General features: G+C 49.1%; 1 protein-coding gene across 2 annotated transcripts; it reads right to left on the reverse strand.

Moving 5' to 3' along the window:
- Positions 1-2,901: 2,901 nt before the first annotated feature.
- Positions 2,902-17,373, reverse strand: Marveld3 (MARVEL domain containing 3). Of its 2 annotated transcripts, none has more exons than XM_041650722.1 (3): positions 16,873-17,373; positions 14,425-14,552; positions 2,902-4,399 (listed from the first exon to the last, which is right to left on the reverse strand). In XM_041650722.1, exons 1-3 carry the CDS (start codon positions 17,262-17,264, stop codon positions 3,762-3,764), a joined length of 1,158 nt encoding a protein of 385 aa, XP_041506656.1. In that variant the 5' UTR covers positions 17,265-17,373; the 3' UTR covers positions 2,902-3,761. The 2 variants fall into 2 exon arrangements, with proteins under 2 accessions (XP_041506656.1, XP_041506657.1); XM_041650723.1 differs by lacking the exon at positions 2,902-4,399 and adding an exon at positions 9,103-10,073.
- Positions 17,374-19,593: the final 2,220 nt, after the last annotated feature.

Below are 19,593 nucleotides of genomic sequence, written 5' to 3' on the forward strand. Positions count from 1 at the left end.
TACAGGGATACAAGGAAATATGATCATGTCTGCCCCATTTTCTCCCTCCAGCACACCCCCTCTCATCCATTTTGTTTTATAACTTCCTGCTAAGTCCAGTTAGTACTGCCCATAAGAGCATGGGGTTAGGGCCATCCAGTGGAGTAGGTTTCATAAACCTACCCTTTATGAAATTCTCCCCCTTATGAAAATATGTTTTTCTACTAGTCAGCCTGTGTCACTATAACAGGCAGTTAAGGAAGAGAAAGAGGTTTGTTTAGTCCACAGTTTTGAGGTTACTTGGCAGTTAGTTCTAACAGGCTTGTTTTCAGAGATGCATGAAATAGTGGCAAAGGAAGGGGATACCACTTAGCCAGACAGACCTAATCGACCCTAGTAATCAGTGAGGGGTGTGTTAAACCAGACTGACCTTATTTCCTAGCTCAGTTTTGAAGGCTTAGGGCTACACCATCAGGTCAATTCTGGACTGCTCACATGGTAGATAGTGACCAGGAGCTGCCCAGGAATCCCAGGACAACCATCTGCCGCAAGCATGTTCCCAGAGACCTAGGAGCCTCCCAATAGGATCCACCTCCCTAAAATAGCAGCCGTCCTGTAGACCAAGACTTCAGTCACAGCGGACCCCTGGAGAACACACAGACCACACCCAATCCATTATACCCTTTTGCTGGAATAGCAACACAGACTCATTCACTGGAGGTTCTTAGTTAAGTTTAAAGAAATGCCACTTAGGCATAGTGGCACATTTTGGGAGGTGGAGGCAGGGGGCTCAGGAGTTTAAAGCCAGCCATGGCTACATAATGAGTTTGGGGCCAGTCTGAGCTATGTGAGACACTCCCCAAAAATCACTACAGACAGCATAGTTATGAAATGAGAGTTATTTGCTGAGGAAACTGGCTTAGGATTTGCTACAGCTCCTTAAGTTATAGCTGATGGTGACACAGGAGCCAACTGGCCCTGATGAGCCTCTCTTCCATAATGTAGGCACTAGGACTTTAGACTTGGTGAGTGTTCACTTACAAGATGATTGTCATCCAGTTTAAGCCTCTAAATTGACTCTACCTCTGCCCTCACTAGGTTTCGTCTAGTTTGTGGATTTTGATCAAGCAAGATCAGCTACCCCTCGGTCCAAGTAAAAGCCAAGTTAGAGTCATCTTGCAGCCTTCCTCATCTGGCATGGGCATTTTTAAAAGCCTGGTTTATACGCAGCACACAGAGCTCTTGCAGTGTGCTGGCCAAGACTGAACCACCACTTCTTGATTCCCTTGGTCACACAAGACACATGACATAGGCTGGGATGGCAGAAGTGATACTTCCAAGTTTGTTCTCCACTTTGTGTGGTATATTCCCTGGTGTCCACACAAACTTGTCTGTTACTTCTAATATCCTCTAGTGTGAGAGGGTCCAAGTTTTATAAATTTTTTATATTAAAATTTTTATATAAAATGTAAAATTTTATTTTTAATTGTATATATATGTGAGGGTGGGTGTATGCACGTGTGCAGTCCAGAAGAGAACATCAGGTCCCTGGAGCTTAAGTTACAGGAATCCGTGAGGCCCGTGATTGAGTTCTGGGAAAAGCAGCAAATGCTCTTACCTGTGAAGCCTCTCTCTAGCCCGTGGCCAAGTCTTATCTCTGCTGCTTACAGGTTCTGTGACTAGGAAAGATAACCCGTGTTTGGCAGTTTTTGTCGTCAGTGCTGAATGTCACCAGAGTGACGGGTGGTGCCTTTACCACTGTACAGTGTTGCCACGCAGTGAGTCACTGGTGAGGAACGTCAGCCTTGCCCTTCCTGGACCTTGTCTCCCCATCTGTAACACTCAGATAACAAGTCTTAGCATGCCTCGCCAATAGTGATCCCATCAAGTTTGACAGGGTTTCTAGCGTTGAACCCCGGACTTAGGCAGTGTGATTAGTCACTGATGGGCTCAAATCAGAAGAGGAGCTAATGCTGAGGAGCCAGCTGGGCACAGGGCTGGGGTCATAGGTCAAAGTCTCCTTTATCCAGTGAAAGACCCAAGGTGGGCAGAAGAATACCTGGTAAATAATGAGAATGGTATGTTGGGGTGCTAGTCTCTTATTGAGGGGTTCATATTTGAATTCCAGTACTGTTAAGGCTCCCTTGCCACTCGTCAAGTCTTAGTGTGGGGCATGGGTGCCACAGTGAAGCAGACATACCAATTAAACAGATTTTCTGGTGGCTGTTTTTCCCTGAGCTTTGCTTCATCTCTTAAAAGTTTCCTTCATTTTTATTTAACATTTCAGTGTTTGCCTGCCTATATGTATATGCTTGACCTGTGTGCCTGGTGCCTTCAGACAGCAGAATGGAGTGTTGAATCACTGGAACTGGAGTTACAGATGGTTGTGAGCTGCCATGTGGGTGCTGGGAACTGAACCTGGGTCCTCTGGAAGAGCAGTAAAGCACTCTTAACTGCCTAGCCATCTCTCCAGCCCCTATTTTCCCATTTCTGCATGAGGTTTACTTTTGAACCTTTATCTTGGACAGGCCCCACAAGAATTACTTATGTGTGTGTGACTGTGAAAATGCCATGGTGTGCCCAACATTCTCTCTTTCCACCATGTGGGCCCCAGGGATCAGGTTCAGGTCATCGGGCCTGGAAGCAGATGCCTTCACCCACTGAGCCATCTCTCCAGCCAATGAAGACTGTGTTTAAAAAAAAAAAAACAAACCAAAAGTTAATTCCAATGGAATACTCTCCCCCAGATGTAATGGCGTAAACGAATGCAGACAGATTGTAAAAATATATATACAGCTTTAATGGAGAAATAGACTTACAGAACCACCGTTCCTGCGGAAACCAGGAAAGCAGAAGCAAGCGCTGCGAGCAGGCTTGCCAGATTTATAGGTAAACATTAGCTTGAGGCGAACACGCCCCCTAAGGGGCGGGACTTATCCCTACACCCAGACACTCACAGATACACAGACATACATACACACATACATAGACAGACACAGACACAACCACAGACACACACACACACACACACACACACACACACACACCTACTAGAAACAGCTAGTGGCAAATATTTTTACTGGGTCTGTGAAGCTGGAATCCTAAAGAGGACCATGCTAAAAGCATCTCCCTTCCTGTGTAAGTAGCCCAACCCCTCTTCCATCTCTGGAGAACTGCCATGGATGGTACCCTCCAACAACACAGCAGCTCCCTCTGGGAAGGAGAGAGAAACAGTCACTCATTGGAACCCGACCCCACAACTGCCAACTACAACAGTGTGCTGTTGCCCTTTAAAAAAAATGATTTTTATTTTATGCATGAGTGTTTGCCTGTGTGTATGTATGTGCACCATGTTTGTGCTGTGCCCCTGGAGTTCAGTAGAGGAACTGTGAACTGTTGTGAGACACAGGGGTGCTGGGAAGGGAACCTGGATCCTCTGTACCAGTGGCCAGTGCCTTTAACAGCTGAGCCATCTCTCCAGCCCTGAAAACTGCCATTCACAGCGGAGGGAGGATGTCTACTATAGCTCTCTGTACATGCAGAATGCGTCCTCAGTCCTCAGAATTTCTTTGGCTAGTCTCCTACTTAATACTATCGCCTCACCACATGGCAAGAGTCCTACCACAAGGGCATACCCAGCCTTGCCAGATGGCTTTTTTTCAACAAATATGATCTCCCCTCCCCCAACAGACTTTTACAAGGGTAACTCTGCTCAGGTGCCTTGGGGAGCTTGTCTACTCAAGTGCTTGTAGGAGAGGAACAAAGGAGAGTTCCAGATCTCCTTAGAGTGTCTCAGACCACACATATTCAGGGACATCAATGTAATTTCTGTGCTGTTCCTGGCTGGCTTTGTAGCGCTTCTGTTCTCGGTAGCCCCGCAGGGCCAGCACCACGCTGGCTGTGTACATAATCACCAGAAGACAAGCGAAGGTGGCCGCTGCCCCATCCGTGCCCGCCAGCTGGCAGTTCATCCAGGTGAGACCCTTACGGGCATAGAGCCTCTCTCTGTTTTTGCAAGTGTCTGTGGAATTGATGCTCAGTGCACCGTACAGGTAAAAGCCAACGCCCACACAGTAACCTACTGCGGCCAAGAGGCTGAAGGTTGCTTCCGACAGCAGCCACCTCCCAGAGAGCTTCCTTAGACTCTTGGCTCCCTTCAGTAAAATGCCCATCGTGAGGACGCCCAGTCCTAGGGAAACAGCCACGCCGCCATAGATCAGGGGCGACCGCAGGATGGTGTACCGCTGGTCCAGCTGCCGAACCTGCTCCAGTTCTGTACCCTCAAAAGGGGAGTAGTAGTTATTCCCGAAGCCACTGCCGCTGGCAAAGCTGGCGCTGAATCCGGCCAGGACAAAGTAGGAAGCCACGATGCATATGAGAACCATGCCATTCAAAATCACCTCTACTATCTGCACCACACCTGGGGGAAGAGAGAGTCCGGTTTAAGGCTGCGTCACTCACCAGGGGAACTAGGGATCCCCTGGCTCCAAAGGGGCTGACCGGCGGGCTCAATTCAGCAACCTGATCAACATTCTTGGTTTTGTCTTTTTTTTTTTTTTTAAAGAGTCATTTAAAATTCTAATGCTTGTGGTGGGATCCAGAGATTGTGCATTTTAGGCAAGCGCTCTGCCAGTACGCTGTAAAACAACAGCCCCCCCCCCCCCACCAAGAAAAAAAATCACTGCCGGTTGGGTGGGTGGAGCGATGGCTCAGGGATAAGAGTACCTGTAGCTCTTGCATAGGACCTGGGTTGGGTTCCCAGCACCCACACAGTAGCTCACAACCTCTGTAACTCTGGTTCCAAAGGATCCAATGTCCTCTTCTGACCTCAGAGGGCGTCAGGTATGCAAGCATTGCACATGCAAACCCTTCATATACATAAAGTAAATTCTTATAAAAAATCAAATGTCAACCTGAAAATCTTGGAGGCTTAAAAATTAAAAAAAAAATTTTCTTTTTTGACATACGGTCTTGAACTCTCTATCTACCTGTCTCAACCTCCCAAGTATTAGGATTACAGGTGTACAGTACTGCAATTTTACCCTTAGGCATTCACCCTAAAGAAATAGTTACTTGGTAGTTCAAGGAGGAGAACCAGCCTGGGCTACACACTGAGAGCCAGCCTCGAAATTTAAAAAAGGAAGAAAAACACAATAACATGATCGTGAATCTCCTAGTGTTGGCTTTATTTGTAACAGCCGAGTCTTGGGATGACTTTGCCTTGAGCAGTGAATGGTCCAGGTACCCCCGATTCCCCACCCTCACCCTGTCTATCTCCAGGGAATGAGAGGCAGGACCCTGGGTGAATTTCAAAGTATTTATGAGTGGAGGGAAAGTTCTGGTCTCAAAAGGTTACATGATTCCGTCTGAGGAGCGGTCTCAGTGGGACAGAATGCGGCTTACGTGGCCCACGGGTAGTGCCGGGGTGGGAGAATAGGATGGGTGTGGCTGTGAAGGAGCAGCACTAGCGGGGGCTGCTGGGATGGAGTGTTTCTGGGCGCCCTTGTGGTGAGCACACTAATGACAAAGCTGCAAACGGATGAGTGTGAGGGGGCGGGGCCGGGGCCGGGGGCGGGGGCGGTCGGGAAGCGGCGGCAGGGGTGTGTGTGAGAGAGAGCTACCCAGCTCTGAAGATCACCACTTTCTTGGGCCCTGCTATCCTCATTCAAGACACACAAGTGAGGGAAAACTACCGAAGGGGACGAAAGGCAGCCCCGTGACTTCTTGTGAAATTTCAAATGAAAAGTTTGAAAAAAACCATTACTGTCACGAAGTATAAACTGAAATGTTTCATTCCTGCTCTCCACGCCCCCCAGTACAGTCTTGCTGTGTAGCCCAGATGGTCACAAACTCTTACCCAGTCTCCACGACTCTCAGCATTTTCTTAACTTGCTAATAATCCCTGCTTCTGTCTCCCGTTCTCTGTGTGTGTGTGCATGCGTGCATGTTTGTGGTGGGAGGCTGTGCATGTACACGTGTCGAGCGTCATTCCTCAGGGGTTCTTTTCTTCGAGACAGGGCTGTTGCTGAGCTGGAACTTCACCAGAAAGGCTTGAGTAACTACCTACCGGTGCGTTCCAGGGGGGCCACCGTCTCTGCCTCCCATCTCATCAGCCCAGGACTGACAGGAGCCCACCACCAAGAATGGCTTTTGACACACGGTCTGGGGATCTGAACTGAGGTCCTTATGATTGTGAGGTGGGTTCTTTACCCACGAAACCATCTCCTCAGCCGGCTTTCCAGCCTTTCTGTACACAGATAAAAACATCCAAACCTGGTTGCACCTTCCTTCCCCCTCCCTCCCAGCACAGTGGCAGCACACACACCCTCCAGCATCTTGCTTGCTGCTTTCATCTACTATGTGCCTGCCAGCGCTATCTCTAGATCAGTCGGCCCAGCCTTCTATGACTTCCGGTTCGGTTGTATGGTTGGACCAGTTGGCTCAGCCAGGTTTCTACAGACAGATACTTGTGCTGTTCACGTGTAGGGAACTTCTTAGACGGCTGGAAGATCTGCGGATTCCTCAAAGCACCGAGAGTCAACAGGTGGGCCAAGACTGAAGGTCTCTTGTCTGCTGGCTGTCCCTGTCACTGACCCCTGCAGAAGCTACAGGCTGGACTTCTGGAAGTTTGATTAGCATCCTCCTGGGGTGCAGAGGCGAGAACCTCAAATTCGAATACCAGATTCCATGGTGTGCTCTTTACTGATGTAATCTTGCCTCGCCTCCACTCACTGAAGTCCTTACAAGTGGTAGGCTTTTTGTCTGATGAATGAAGACAAGACTTCCAGCCTCACCCACCTCCCTCCCTCCTAGGGGTCAAGTGGAAGGGAGAACAGCCCCCCCCCCCCCCAAGTTGCAGCTTCTGCACTGGAAGATTCCACTGGGGATTGAAAAGCATCTGACCAAGGAACAAAGCTGGCTTTTTCTCAGGGGTGTTAGCTAAAGGACACATTTTACCAATTGTTTATATAGCATTTATGTTTAAGTTATGAATAATCAGAGATCGAGTATACAGGAGGCTATGGATATGTGATATGCGAATACCATGCCATTTTTTATACAGACCAGAGCATGCTCAGATTTGAATACTGAAAGGGGCTCTGGGACCAATCCCCGCGGACACTGACACATGCATGACTAAAACTCCTTGAGAATTATAAATGAATGGCAAGGCATCTCTGTAATATTCTAAAATGGGAGAAGACAAGGAGAGAATTCTGGAAAAGTGCCATTTCCCAGAGATTAGGACAGCTATGCATTGCACCAATGGGCACCATGTTTAGCACGGAGGCAGTTAAGGGGCAGCAGCCTTACAACCTTCAGGCGCAGCCAGCTGAGCTTATCTTCTGCAGGCCCACGTGAATTCCTGAAAAGCCAGGGGACACAGCAGCGTGGGGATCTGAGAGTTGAGAAACTGTATTGCTCTTATTTAAAATTCAACATAAGATTCAAACTGCCCACTCTTCAGCCAGGCTCTGTAAGCACAGCAGACGATGAACCAGCCCAGATGTCACTGGTAGGGGGGCAGCTGTCTCCCACATGCCACATCTTTCCCACCCTGATTTCCCTTCCATCAGCATGTAGAAACAGAAACACTGTACTGTGCTACAAGAGATGGGAAACATGACCTCTTTCCTTCTGGTACCCACAGCACGCATCTCTTGGCTGAAGTGGTGGAAATCTAGTCTTTCATGTCTTCTAGGTGCCGTGATGACAGGATCTATTACAGGAATACGACTGCAGGGATTATTCCCAGCACCAACTAGCCCAACCTGATAGCTAAACTACCTACCAAACATCACAAGTATCTTTAAGCACACTGCTGATGCAGAAAGATACATTAGAGAAAAAGGAAAAAAAGTCAGGCGTTGCAATTTATCTCCCAGTTGGGATGGTTTGGGTCTGCAGAGAGATGGCAGAGGTCTGTGGAAGCAGAGACTCTGAAGTCCCCAGATCTTTACTGTAAGCAGCATCTTCCTGAGCAAGGCTGACTTTGTGGTTGACCATGTAACACTCCGCTTAATTCTCTGTCTACTTCTGCCTTTGCGCTGTCCCTAACTGTTCTGAGGGGGGAAAATATCCAAGGCGAGCAAGTTGGTTTGATCTTTTTATTTTGTGAAAATAAAACAATATGTGCAGTCAAGGTATCTACAAAACAAAAAATAAAATTAAAATCTCCCCTTTTCTTTGAGCAGAATCTCTCACAGTGTTCAAGGAGACTTCTAACCATAGGTGACAGAGGTGTGCGCAATTCTGCCCCTAAGCCCAAAGTGTTCGAAATCAATCAATGGCATTTAAGTAAATAATGTATAATGGACATAAAGAAAACTGCTGCCTCCAAATTAATTTTTTCCTTTGAAATGCTTGGATTCCCATCAAGCAAAGAACAGATTTGCTTGCAACACAATACACTGAAATGGCCCCACGCTGGAATTCACAGAGTCCAGTTCATGAAGTTTTCTGGCCAAAAGTAACACTCCTCTGTAGGGAAAAAGACTTTACATTCTTTTCTTCTGGGCAGGTCCCGACCAGCTGCCAGGCTAAGTTCTTCATACAATGGCACATTTACAAGAGGGTACAAATGCGTATTGAAAGCTGGGGCCACGGTAAGGGGCCTGTAGAATGGTTTCTTTGCAGCTCAGTGAATTTAATCTGATTCTCTTTTCCTTATGCTATGCCCTCACCCTGAAGTTTTTCTGGGAGTGTCCCCCAGAATCCACAGAGTTGAAGAAATGCAGGGACCAGACAGTGTGGAGATGCCTGGGGCACCAACTGAAGAGATCCAAGTTTAGAACAGACAATTCAGGTGGAGCTGTCTCCTGTCGATGAACTTTTTGTGAGCTCTAAGGAGAAGCTTCCAATGCAATTGTCCCTGCCCTGATGTGAAGTGCCCTTCGCCTTCCTGCTGTGGGTCCTGGCCTTTACCAGCTCCTTCTTTGATTTTTTTGTTTTTGTTGTTTTTTTCTTTTTCTTTTTTTGAGACAGGGTTTCTCTGTAGTTTTGAGTCTGTCCTGGAAGTAGCTCTTGTAGACCAGGCTGGCCTCGAACTCACGGAGATCCTCCTGCCTTTGCCTCCTGAGTGCTGGGATTAAAGGTGCGTACCACCACTTCTTGGTTGTTTTTTGTTTTTTGTTTTTTTTTTCCAGCTCCTTCTTTAGCTGGCTTGGAGACAAGGTCTTGCTGTTTAGCCCAGGCTAGACTTGAACTCTCGAGTCTGCTGCCTCAGCCTTATAAGTGCTAGGATTATAAGATTACAGATCTGTACCACCATGTCTAGCTCTAGTGTTTTGGATTTTGATATATTTTTGGTTAGGTCCACATCCATAGAAGATTCTAGAAACCAGAGAAACACTTCTCCAGGCAACCAGAAGCTCAGCCCAGCATACCCACATTGGCTTGGTCCACATGAAAGAAGAATTCTTGTGAAAGATCATGGTTGAAAGTGCCTTCTATCATGTATACTCGGCAGAACATTCTAGAAGTCTAAAACTCAAGCATTTCTGCGGGCTTCTCCTTCAGCTTCTTGACTTTACGGTAACCCTTAAAGGCCAGGACAGCTCCCACGGCAAAGACCACAATGCCCATGGCGGCAAAGACTCCTGCTCCTATGTCTCCCCCGTGCATATCGCAGCTGAAGCCACTGTAACCTTTGCTCTGGTACAGGGCCTCCCTCTCCTTACACACATCTGAGCTGTAGGCAGCTGAGAGGTGCTGGAAGAAGAAGTACGAGGCCGGGATGTACGCCCCAGCGATGAGCACATCCATCAAGCCCTCGATCACCAGCCATGGCGGACAGTGCCATGGGACCTGCAGGATACCCCCGAGGATGAGGAGACAGGAGAAGGTCATGAGGGCTCCACTGTAGGCCATTGCTGCAGTAACTGTGGGCAGCTTGAGCTGATAGAATTGCACATCCAGCTGCTGTGCTTTCTCCCCATCAGCACCACTGAAGCCACTATAAGCCCCTCCGTACTGGTAGTAGTAAATCCCGCCCAGGCTGGTGATGCCTGTGTAGCCCCCTGTGGAGTTGTAAGAGACAGAACTGCAGGCCAAGATCAACAAGTTGAGCAGAACCTCCAGCATCTGGCAGCAGGCTGTAAGGAGAGGGTGTTATTGTTTCGAGATGCTGTCTTTGCTACAACTTTTTTTTTTTTAATATTTATTTATTTATTATGTATACAATATTCTGTGTGTATGCCTGCAGCCCAGAAGAGGACAGCAGACCCCATTACAGATGGTTGTGAGCCACCATGTGGTTGCTGGGAATTGAACTCAGGACCTTTGGAAGAGCAAGCAATGCTCTTTAACCTCTGAGCCATCTCTCCAGCCCCGAGATGCTGTCTTTGCACCAGGAGACTCTCACTACCCTTCCAGCAGGTTCCTTCTGCCCAGCTAGTGTGAGGTGGTAGCATGAACGCTTTTGTGAAATTCTTTTGACTGAAAAGCATAACACTCAAAAAAGCCACCATAGGGCTAAGTGGTGGTGGTGCACACCTTTAATCCCAGTACTCAGGGGGCAGAGTCAGGTAGATCTCTGAGTTCAAGCCAGCCTGGTTTAAAGAGTGAGTTTCAGGACAGCCAGGGCCACACACAGAAAAACCCTGCCTTGAAAAACAAAACCAAAAAGCCAAGCAGGGATGGCTGTCAGTAAAGAGCTTGCCTTCTAAGCACGAGAACTAGATCCCCAGCACCCACGTAAAATACTAGGCATGGTGGCACCTGACTGTAACCCCAGTATTGGGAGGCAGAGGTAGGAAGGTCAGGAGTTCTTGTCCAGCCTTAACTACATAGTAAATTTGAGACCAGCCTGGACTATATGAGTTCTACCCCCTCTATACATACACATGCCCCCCCATCTCAGGAACTCTAAGTTTTAATTCTAAATATATTTTTGTATCTCTGTAAACATAATCTACTTTAGAGATTTATCTTTAATTTTTATTATTTACACATGTCAGTATTTGCGCATGTGCCCAAAAGCCAGAAGAAGATGCCAGATATCCTGGCGCTTAGTTACAGACATTTGTGAGTTGCTGGATGTGGTGTGCAGCCAAACACGGGTCCTTATCATAGAGCAGCAAGCGCTGTTACCCCTGAGCCATCTCTCCAGCCCTACCTCAGGACTTTAAAAGGTGTAGAGATTACTATAATGGTTTCACAATGGAGCACAGGTTAGCCCGGAATTCTGGATCCTTCTGCTTTAGTTTCTCAGGTGCCATCATTCCTGGCGTCACCATGAATTTAAACAATTCAATGGGACAAAGGGACATCTAGATTTCTCCAGTGCACTGCTATGTGGCAAACATTTTTGTGTGTGTGTGGTACTAGGGATGGGAGCCCAGAGCCTCCATAGCCTACATACGCTTACTGTACATGCATGCGTGTGTAGTGTCTGGCCTTTGTCATGTCAGCGCTGGGGGTGGAGATGAGGGATCCCAGGGGCTCGCTGGTCAGCCAGCCAATGAGAGACCCCATCTTAAAACACAAGGTGGAGAGCACTTGAGGAATGATGTCGGAATTGTCCTCTGGCCTCCATGCACTTGCAGACATGCATGGACACACACACACAAGGGGGGACATGACTATACTAATTGGAAGAAAACTGAAAATTTTGTTTAATTTTATTTATTTGAGAAAGCGCTTTCCTGAAACTTGTGGTCCTCCCACCTCAGCCTCCTAAGTGCTAGAATTTCAAGTGTGTCCCATGAAGCCCAGCTAGTCTATTTTGTTTTGAGATAGTCTATGTCACCTTGGTTGATCCAAATCATGGACTCAACTGACCCCCTCACCTCAGCCTCCTAGGTGGCTGGGGCTGCTGCTGCGTGCCTCCGTCCTGGCTGAAAGGTGCTTTGCAGTGATGGTCAGAGCTACCAGAAAGTACAAACTGCTGCAATTTAAGAGCTAAGGTAAACCCTGTCTTGAAAAACTAAAACAAGAAGAAAAAGAAGAGGAGGAGGAGGAGAAAGAGGAGGAGGAGGAGGAGGGAAAAGAGGAGGAGGAGGAGAAGAAGGAGGAGGAGGAGGAGGAGAAGAAGAAGATGAGGAGGAGGAGGAGGAAGAAGAAAAGAAGGAGGAGGAGAAGAAGGGGAAGGAGGAGGAGGAGGAGGAGGAGGAGGAGAAGAAGAAGAAGAAGAAGAAGAAGAAGAAGAAGAAGAAGAAGAAGACGACAACTAAGCTTCTAAGGATAGGGGAGAGCAAGACCGTGGGGAGGGAGAAGTGTTCCATATACAAATGAGCTGAGACTTAACATCTTCTAATCATGGAACTAGCCCTACACATCTGTCCCTCCAAACAGTCAATGAACAGAATCTACACTCACAGAGGACTGGGGTGGGGTCAAGGGAAGCCTCATGTGTGCAAGCCACATGCACACTGCTTTCAATCTGATCTTTACTTCAAGCCCCTAAAGATGTCTCTATCTGTGAGTTCTTTCTTACAAAAGTGAAGTTGGCTCTAATCTTTTTCTGTCAGTCTGAGTGTTCCACTTAACTTCCTAGGGGTGAATCACAGAGCAGACTTCAGAGTGTCCCCAGAGGGCCACAGGCTGCCCTGTGTACTGGGAGGAGTGGAATGACACGATTTCACTGACAAAGAAAAAGCCACAAAGGATCCACTCCACTGTGGACTTAAATGCCTTCAGGTGATCTGTACCCAGGCTTGTCTTCCTGCTCCAGCCAGTCCTAATGCAGATGGCTGTCTCGCCACTTAGTGCTCGCCTGTGTACCGGTATAGGAGCACCAAACAACAGCGTTCTTCACCAGCGCCCATCTGTTGCTTTCTGAGGGCCGAACCATCTTCAAGCTTTCCAACAGACCAGGACTTCCATACCCAACCGCCAGGCTCAAAGTGAAATAGCCAGAAGCAATCAAATCTAAATCTAGGTATGTTTTGGTCAGAAGCCCAGGCCCTGCCCATCCTCTTGGTAAATCAATCACAGAAAGAAAGAAAAGAGAGGAAGGAAGGAAGGAAGAAGGAAGGAAGGAAGGAAGGAAGAAACCTTGTTAGCCAGCCTCAGACTTGCTCCTGTTATTTACAGCACAAGAGAAGAACGTAATGCTTTGAGGCCTTAGGCTGGGGTTCCTGGTTTCACTTCCAGTGCCTTTAGTGACTGTGTGACCTGGGTAACTTGCCGTGCCTCTCTGAGCCGGAGTTGTGGAGAGGATTAAAGACATGGCTGGCAACAGCGTATGTAAACCTTGTAGTCAGATGGCTTAGTGGCTTCCCATCAAAGTTCTTCATAATCCTGTAATCACTACTCCTTGCCATCACCTCCAGCACACCTTCAGCTGTGGACTCCATGATTTCCCCCCTGTAGGCTGGGATGCTTCCACACTTAGTCACGGGCAGCCTCAGCGGACTAACCAACCACGAATCCCCTGCACTGTCGGGTTCACCCTGACAAACCAGATTTTCCTCCTTGCTGGCAAGACCAGGACCTGGGAGGCCAGGCTGGTAGGAAGTGACTGCTGAGTCGTAACACTAGTGACAGTGTTAAAGGCTCCAGAAGTCCATTCTGTTTTGTCTGACACAGGGTTTCCTACAATTCAGGCTGGTCTCTGAACTCCTGGTCCTCCTGTACCCCCTGACCACATGCCACCATGCCATAGTTTTTGCTTTATTTGTGCGTCTATATGCACATGTGGGGAGGTCAGAGGACAAGCTGGGGAAGTTGATTCTCTCCTTTCACCAAGTAGGTCCTAAGGATTGAACTTGGGTCGGCAGGCTTGACAGCATACCCCTGAGCCATCATCCTGGCCCCATCTTTTGTTTCTCATGAAAGAGAAAATATGAATGTACTTGGTGTGTGGAAGGGTTACGTAACTGTATGACACGTTTGTTTTTCTCTATGCATGAATATGATGTTGTTTGCTATGTCACCCAAGCTGTCCCAGAACTCACGGCAATCCTGCCTAAACTGGGATTACAGACATGCAAGTCACCGTGCTAGGCTGTAAGTTTGGTCTTAATGTAAACTCTATCCATGCTATGCATCTCAGTCGATGAGGAGTGAGAGCCTGCTTGGCATCAGGTCTCTAAGGAGACCATCCTTTCTTGTTTGGCTTCGGGAGCAAGTTGGGTATTTGCTGGCATGACGTTCCCTTTATGGAGCTTGCTGTGCCAGAGGGCCACTCCACCACAAGCACATCACAGGACACCAAACATGCCAACTTCCCCCAGGGGGCTGAGAGGTGGAAGCATGCTTGACCCAAGCTCAGAGCCAAGCACCCTGGATAAGCTTGCAGAGCCTCATTGCCCTGTTCAGACCTTCCTGTCTTTTCTTTTAAGCAAGAACCCCATGCAAGCATGGAAATGAGAATACTAGGAACCCAAGGGGACAATTTCAATGAGCTTTGAATTCACCAACTCACACCCATCCAACCCCTACCTTGCCTCTCCTCAAGCCATTTGCAATATAAATGGTCAGATGGGGTTCCCCAAGGCTCACCTCTCCCTGAGCACAAGTATTTGCATTGGTGGCATTCCAGGAGCCCCTCGGCTTCAGACTTGTAATATTCCTCTTCCTGTCGTTCAGGCCGGGAGTGCAGGGACACATATCTCTCCGAAGCAAGTTCACTGCAACCAAGGAGCACGCAGACATTTAGGATGGCAACTCAATTTGTTTAGTATTAAGGCTTCATTTATAGTTTTAAAAAATACATTCCTCAGCATGCAGCCTAGGCTTGCCTTAAACATGTGATCCTCCTGCCTCAGCCTCTGAAGTGCTGGGTCACAGGTATGTGCTATCATGCCCACTGGTATCAGAACTCTCAACTCAGTAAGGAACTTGGCCTTGAACCGCTGATCCTCTTGCCTCCACCTTCCAAGTGCTGGGATTATAGTCATATACCATCACACCCAGCCAGGCTACTTTTGAGATCTGTCATTTCCTCCTTGGCCACCCTGGCACCTTCTGTCTCTTTTTGTCCTTTCTTTTTTCTAATATATGCTGGGCTCTGCCCGAGATTCAACAGGAGGCTGCATTCTACTTGGTGGATTCGGGGAGTTTTCTAAGACATAGATGTCGTCCCATCTTTCTTTGGTTTGAAATCCTTAATCCGTTCATCAGTACACAGGAGGCTGTGCACACTCACAGCCTAGGCGCACTGAGCACACAGGAGGCTCCTGCACTGTGCACACTCACAGCCTAGGTGCACTGAGCACACAGGAGGCTCCTGCACTGTGCACACTCACAGCCTAGGCACACTGAGCACACAGGAGGCTCTTGCACTGTGCACACTCACAGCCTAGGCGCACTGGGCCAGCAGCAGTGAGCAATCCTCCACCCCTAACAAGGACCCAGGCCTCTGGTCACTGAGGAAGTTGTTTTTCTGCTTGAAACACCTTCTGTCTTCCTCTTCCATCTTCCTTCCACGGAACTCAGCTCTAGGCCACCTTCTTGGGATCCTGTCTAAGCTTAGACAGGAGCCCGGATTTTTTCTTTCCAAAGCCCAGCTTTTTCTGTAAGAACTGATTTCACATTGGGCTGCAGTTGGCTGCTTCACTGCCATCTTCCTGCACTGGTCTCTGAACCCTGACAGTAAACGACTGCATCCCGGCCCCTGTATCCCCTCCTTCCAATAAATGCTTACAAGGGCAGAGAGAAGCTGCTCTTTGGCCTCAACCCGCTATATGAGCAACAAGCAAATGCATTTCTTTGGTTCACTTTGGGGTGAGGTGGGGTAACCAGGGCTCTGGTTTATGAGGAAACCTACAAATGAACTTCTTTTTTTTTACTCCTGTGGTTGCAGTTCAAGATGGGTGCAGTCAGGGAAACAATAGTTGGTGTCAAAGATTGAAAGAGCAGACGGAATCTGGGCGAAGCTTTTGTAATGAATGCTAGTTGGTTTTAGATAGTGTAACGTAAACTCATGATAGCAGGCTTTCCCAAGGCTAACAGCAGAGGCCAGGTATCAGAACAGGACCTAGTAGCAGCTAAAAGGGTTGTCTCTGACAGTGGCTCAGACCTGCTTGCAAGAGAAAGACGGGAGCTGAAATGATAATGACAAGACCATGCCTTGATGGGGATGCTTAGACACGCTAAGATTGCCAGGGCATAGATGTCATCCCATCTTCTTTGGTTTGAAATCCTTAAACCTTTCATCAATGCATAGCACGCGCGTGCGTGTACACACACACACACACACACGCTGAAACATCCAGTCCCACCCAAGGACCGTTTTCTTTGTTTCGGTCTTCAGGGGCAACATCTCTTTTATTCTATTCACTCACTCTGCAGAGCCCAGCTCCTTGCCTGCACATGGGATAACATCTGTGGAACTGGATGGCACGCTGACTCTCTAGGAGGGGGTGTGGTGACCAGGCCACCTGTGATCCTCCTTCCTGTCCCCATTCACAAACCTTCCAGGACACAGGTGATAGGGGACTTCAGGGTCCTACAGGTGAAGTCCGAGGGTGGGGTTTAAGCAAGCATTAGATTTGAAAGAAGTGGCTTAGAAAAGACCTCACTGATGAAGGGGTTACAAACCCACTGGAGAACTTCAGGTGGCCTTGATTTCTAGTTTAAAAGCGCAGCTTCTGCCATATGGTCTTGGCAGGAGGGGCAAGTCCAGCTATGAACTCTTCTTGAGCTAACTTAGTTTACCTCCCCTCGCCCCACCCCGCCGAGCCCCGACACCTGGAAACTGGACTTTGAAACGTATGGAGGGCTAACTTGAGTGTAGCTTCCAGCTAGCCCCACCCACCTAGCCTTCTAAGCCGTTCCGGTTTCGGTCCTGAAACTCTTTCTTCCCCTGGTTCCAGGGCCTTCCATTTCTCCTTTGGTAATTAAGTTCAAACAAAGGCTTGGGGACGTCGTAGAGTCACCCCCGAGCGCCAGCTAGAATAGGTAGCCGACGGGGCACGGTCCGGGTCCCCAGCAGGTGCACCCCCTCACCTGTCCAACCCGCGGCGCCCGAGGCCCTGCTTCCTCGGCGGCTCCGGGCCCCCCCAGGGCGCGGGCCTGGAGGTCGGGGCTGTGTCCCAGCTGGGCACCCAGGGCTCGGGCCGCGCACGGCTTTGGCGGGGCCTGTCCCAGGCTCTTTGTTCAGCTGCATGATGGCCCGCGTCCCTGTGTCCGTCCTGGCGCGGGTCTCGGTCCGTCCTCCTTTCCCTGCCCGCTCGACGGTCCCCGTTTCCTCTCACGTCACCGTTCCTCTCCCTGTGTCTGTCCCCGGCTCTGTCCCGCGGCCGCTCGACGTGGCGGTCTCGGTCCGGGTGCGGGCGCCGGTCGGGGTCTCGCTCTCTCGGACGGGCCCGGGGCTCGCGAGTCCCCAAAGGATCTTCCATGGCCCGGTTCCTGTCCCCGCCCGGAAACGACCCGAGGGCAACAACCAACCACAAGTTTTCCAGGCAGGTGCCCAGGGCTTCAGGACGGGGCGGCGGCAGCTCACCTGGGCGCACGCGCACTCGCCCTCGGGCGGTCCCGAGGGGGGGCACCTGCTCCTGGCCGCCAGGGGGCAGTCGTGGTGACCAGCAGAGGAGGTGGGAATGGAGGTGGGGGGCAGATTCTTGTCGAAATAGCTGTCAGCCCTAGGTGTTAGGGGATTAACAAAGGTAAGTGACCCAGAGAGCAGGTGATGTGATGTGGCCAAATCAGCTCAGCCTTCAAATGCTGTCCCGAGAGACGTCGGGAAGCCAGACCAATCATCTACGTATTTACTTTCGTGGTACTGGGCTTTAATCCCAGGGCCTTGCATGTCAAGGTAAGTGTGCTACTGGGCAATACCCCCAGTTGTAAAGATCATTAAACCCACTAAGACAGTTTCGTGCTACTGAGCATGTGTTTGAGCCTTCTGATAGAGAACTTAACAGTGGGAGGAGTTCGTAACATGGCTACTCTACAGTTGGGTGGAGTGACCCCACTCCCATCTGCCAGTAGTCCCCAGTGAAGCCAGCAGTGGTTTTTTCCTGTTGACCAACGTACAAAGCATCTTGGGTTTACATCCCCCAAGTGTACCCATGAACTCAACCATCCATCCTTCTTCTTAGCCACCCACCCACCCACCCAGCCAGCCCTACCCACTCACTCATCCAGCCTCCCATCCACTGTTCCCCTCCCTCCTTAGAGAAGCTGTATTGCCAGTACATCTAATATATATTTAAGAGAAAGAACAAAAAAAAAAGGAAAAGAAAAAACTATTCTATTCATGATTGTCAGTCTTTAATTTTGCCAAGGAAGGATATTTGAAAACCCAGGAAACTGACTTCTGTTTGTGTTTTCAGCAAGTGTGCTAAAGCACCTGACCTGGCAGGTGCTGGAGAAGCTGCAGGGAAGTCCCCTTGGACAGAGTACACTAGCGTGTGCTGGACAAGAAGGTGGAAAGGCAATGTTCTGTGTGGACCGAGGAATCGGTGACTCTGGGAGCTGTTCTTAAATTGTGCTTTTCAAGTCATTTGAGGGAATGCCTGCTTGGAGACCCACTCTGACTGTTGATCTGACCTGTTTCCAGATGTGAGTCTGGTGACATCCCCTGTGTCTCCAGACTTCACCATGGTGCCTGGGGCTGAGTACATGCTCCAGCTGGACTGAGAGATGTCTCTTGGATGGGCTCTGAAGAAGGGTCATAGCAGCAGGCAGTGTCTTTCCTGAGCTTTAATATAGGACTGTCTTGGCATTTCATTCGTCATAGCTGGAAGCACAGCCCTGTGGCTCCCACCCATGGAGATGGGCGCTGGGGGCAGCTAGAAGTCTTTGTGGTCCCCTAAAGAGTTGTCACTGTTGGCTCATCCATGCTGTTTCATCTCTGCTTTGAGAATGTTAGAAACTGGCCTCCTGGCCATTTCTGTAGAGGCTTTGGTGTCCAGCTCTATGTCAGATTCTGCCAATGTCACCACTAAGGCTACAGGATGCAGAGTTAGAGCCTTACAAACTCCAGAGGACTGCCCTTCCTCACCCCTGCATCCATCCATGGCTCCATCACCATCATGCAGAACGTTAATCTCTGAAACCCCTTTCCAACTCAGTAGTCTAAAACACGAGCCAGGTATCACGGGGGGGGGGGGGGGGACACATCTTCAATTCCAGCCTGTCATCTCTATAAATTACACATTGAAAGGCTGAAGCAGGAGGATTGCCAGTGTGAGACCTCTCTTGTCTATACAGTGAGCTCCAGGCTAGCCAGGGCTACTTAGCAAAATACTGTCTCAAAAAAGGGGGTTGTGTCTCGCTGGTAGGAGGCGTGTCTCAGGCCCCAGGTTCAACCCTCAATACCACCAGAAAATTGCAAAGGAAATCATTGACACTGGGCAGAGGAGATGGCCCAATGAGCACTTGCTGCTCAGCTGTGAGGACTTGAGTTCGGGTCCCCCAGAATGTACGTAACACTGGCTGAGGTAGCGCACATCTGTATCCAGGTACTCCTACAATGAGACAGGAGGTGGAGAGAGGGGATTCCTCCCAGACGCTAGCCTGAGCTATGCAGTGGTGAACAAGAAACCCTGTCTAAACAAGGTGGAAAATGAATACACAAACCCAAAATTGTTCTTTGACCTTCACAAGTATGCCGTGCTTGCATACACACACACACACACACACACACACACACACACACACACACACACACAGAGAGAGAGAGAGAGAGAGAGAGAGAGAGAGAAAGAGAGAGAAAGAGAGAGA

Source organism: Microtus oregoni, unplaced genomic scaffold (assembly GCF_018167655.1).
Source record: "Microtus oregoni isolate MIOR12 unplaced genomic scaffold, Mior012 000004F_ref0000308, whole genome shotgun sequence".
Classification (NCBI taxonomy): Eukaryota; Metazoa; Chordata; class Mammalia; order Rodentia; family Cricetidae; genus Microtus; species Microtus oregoni.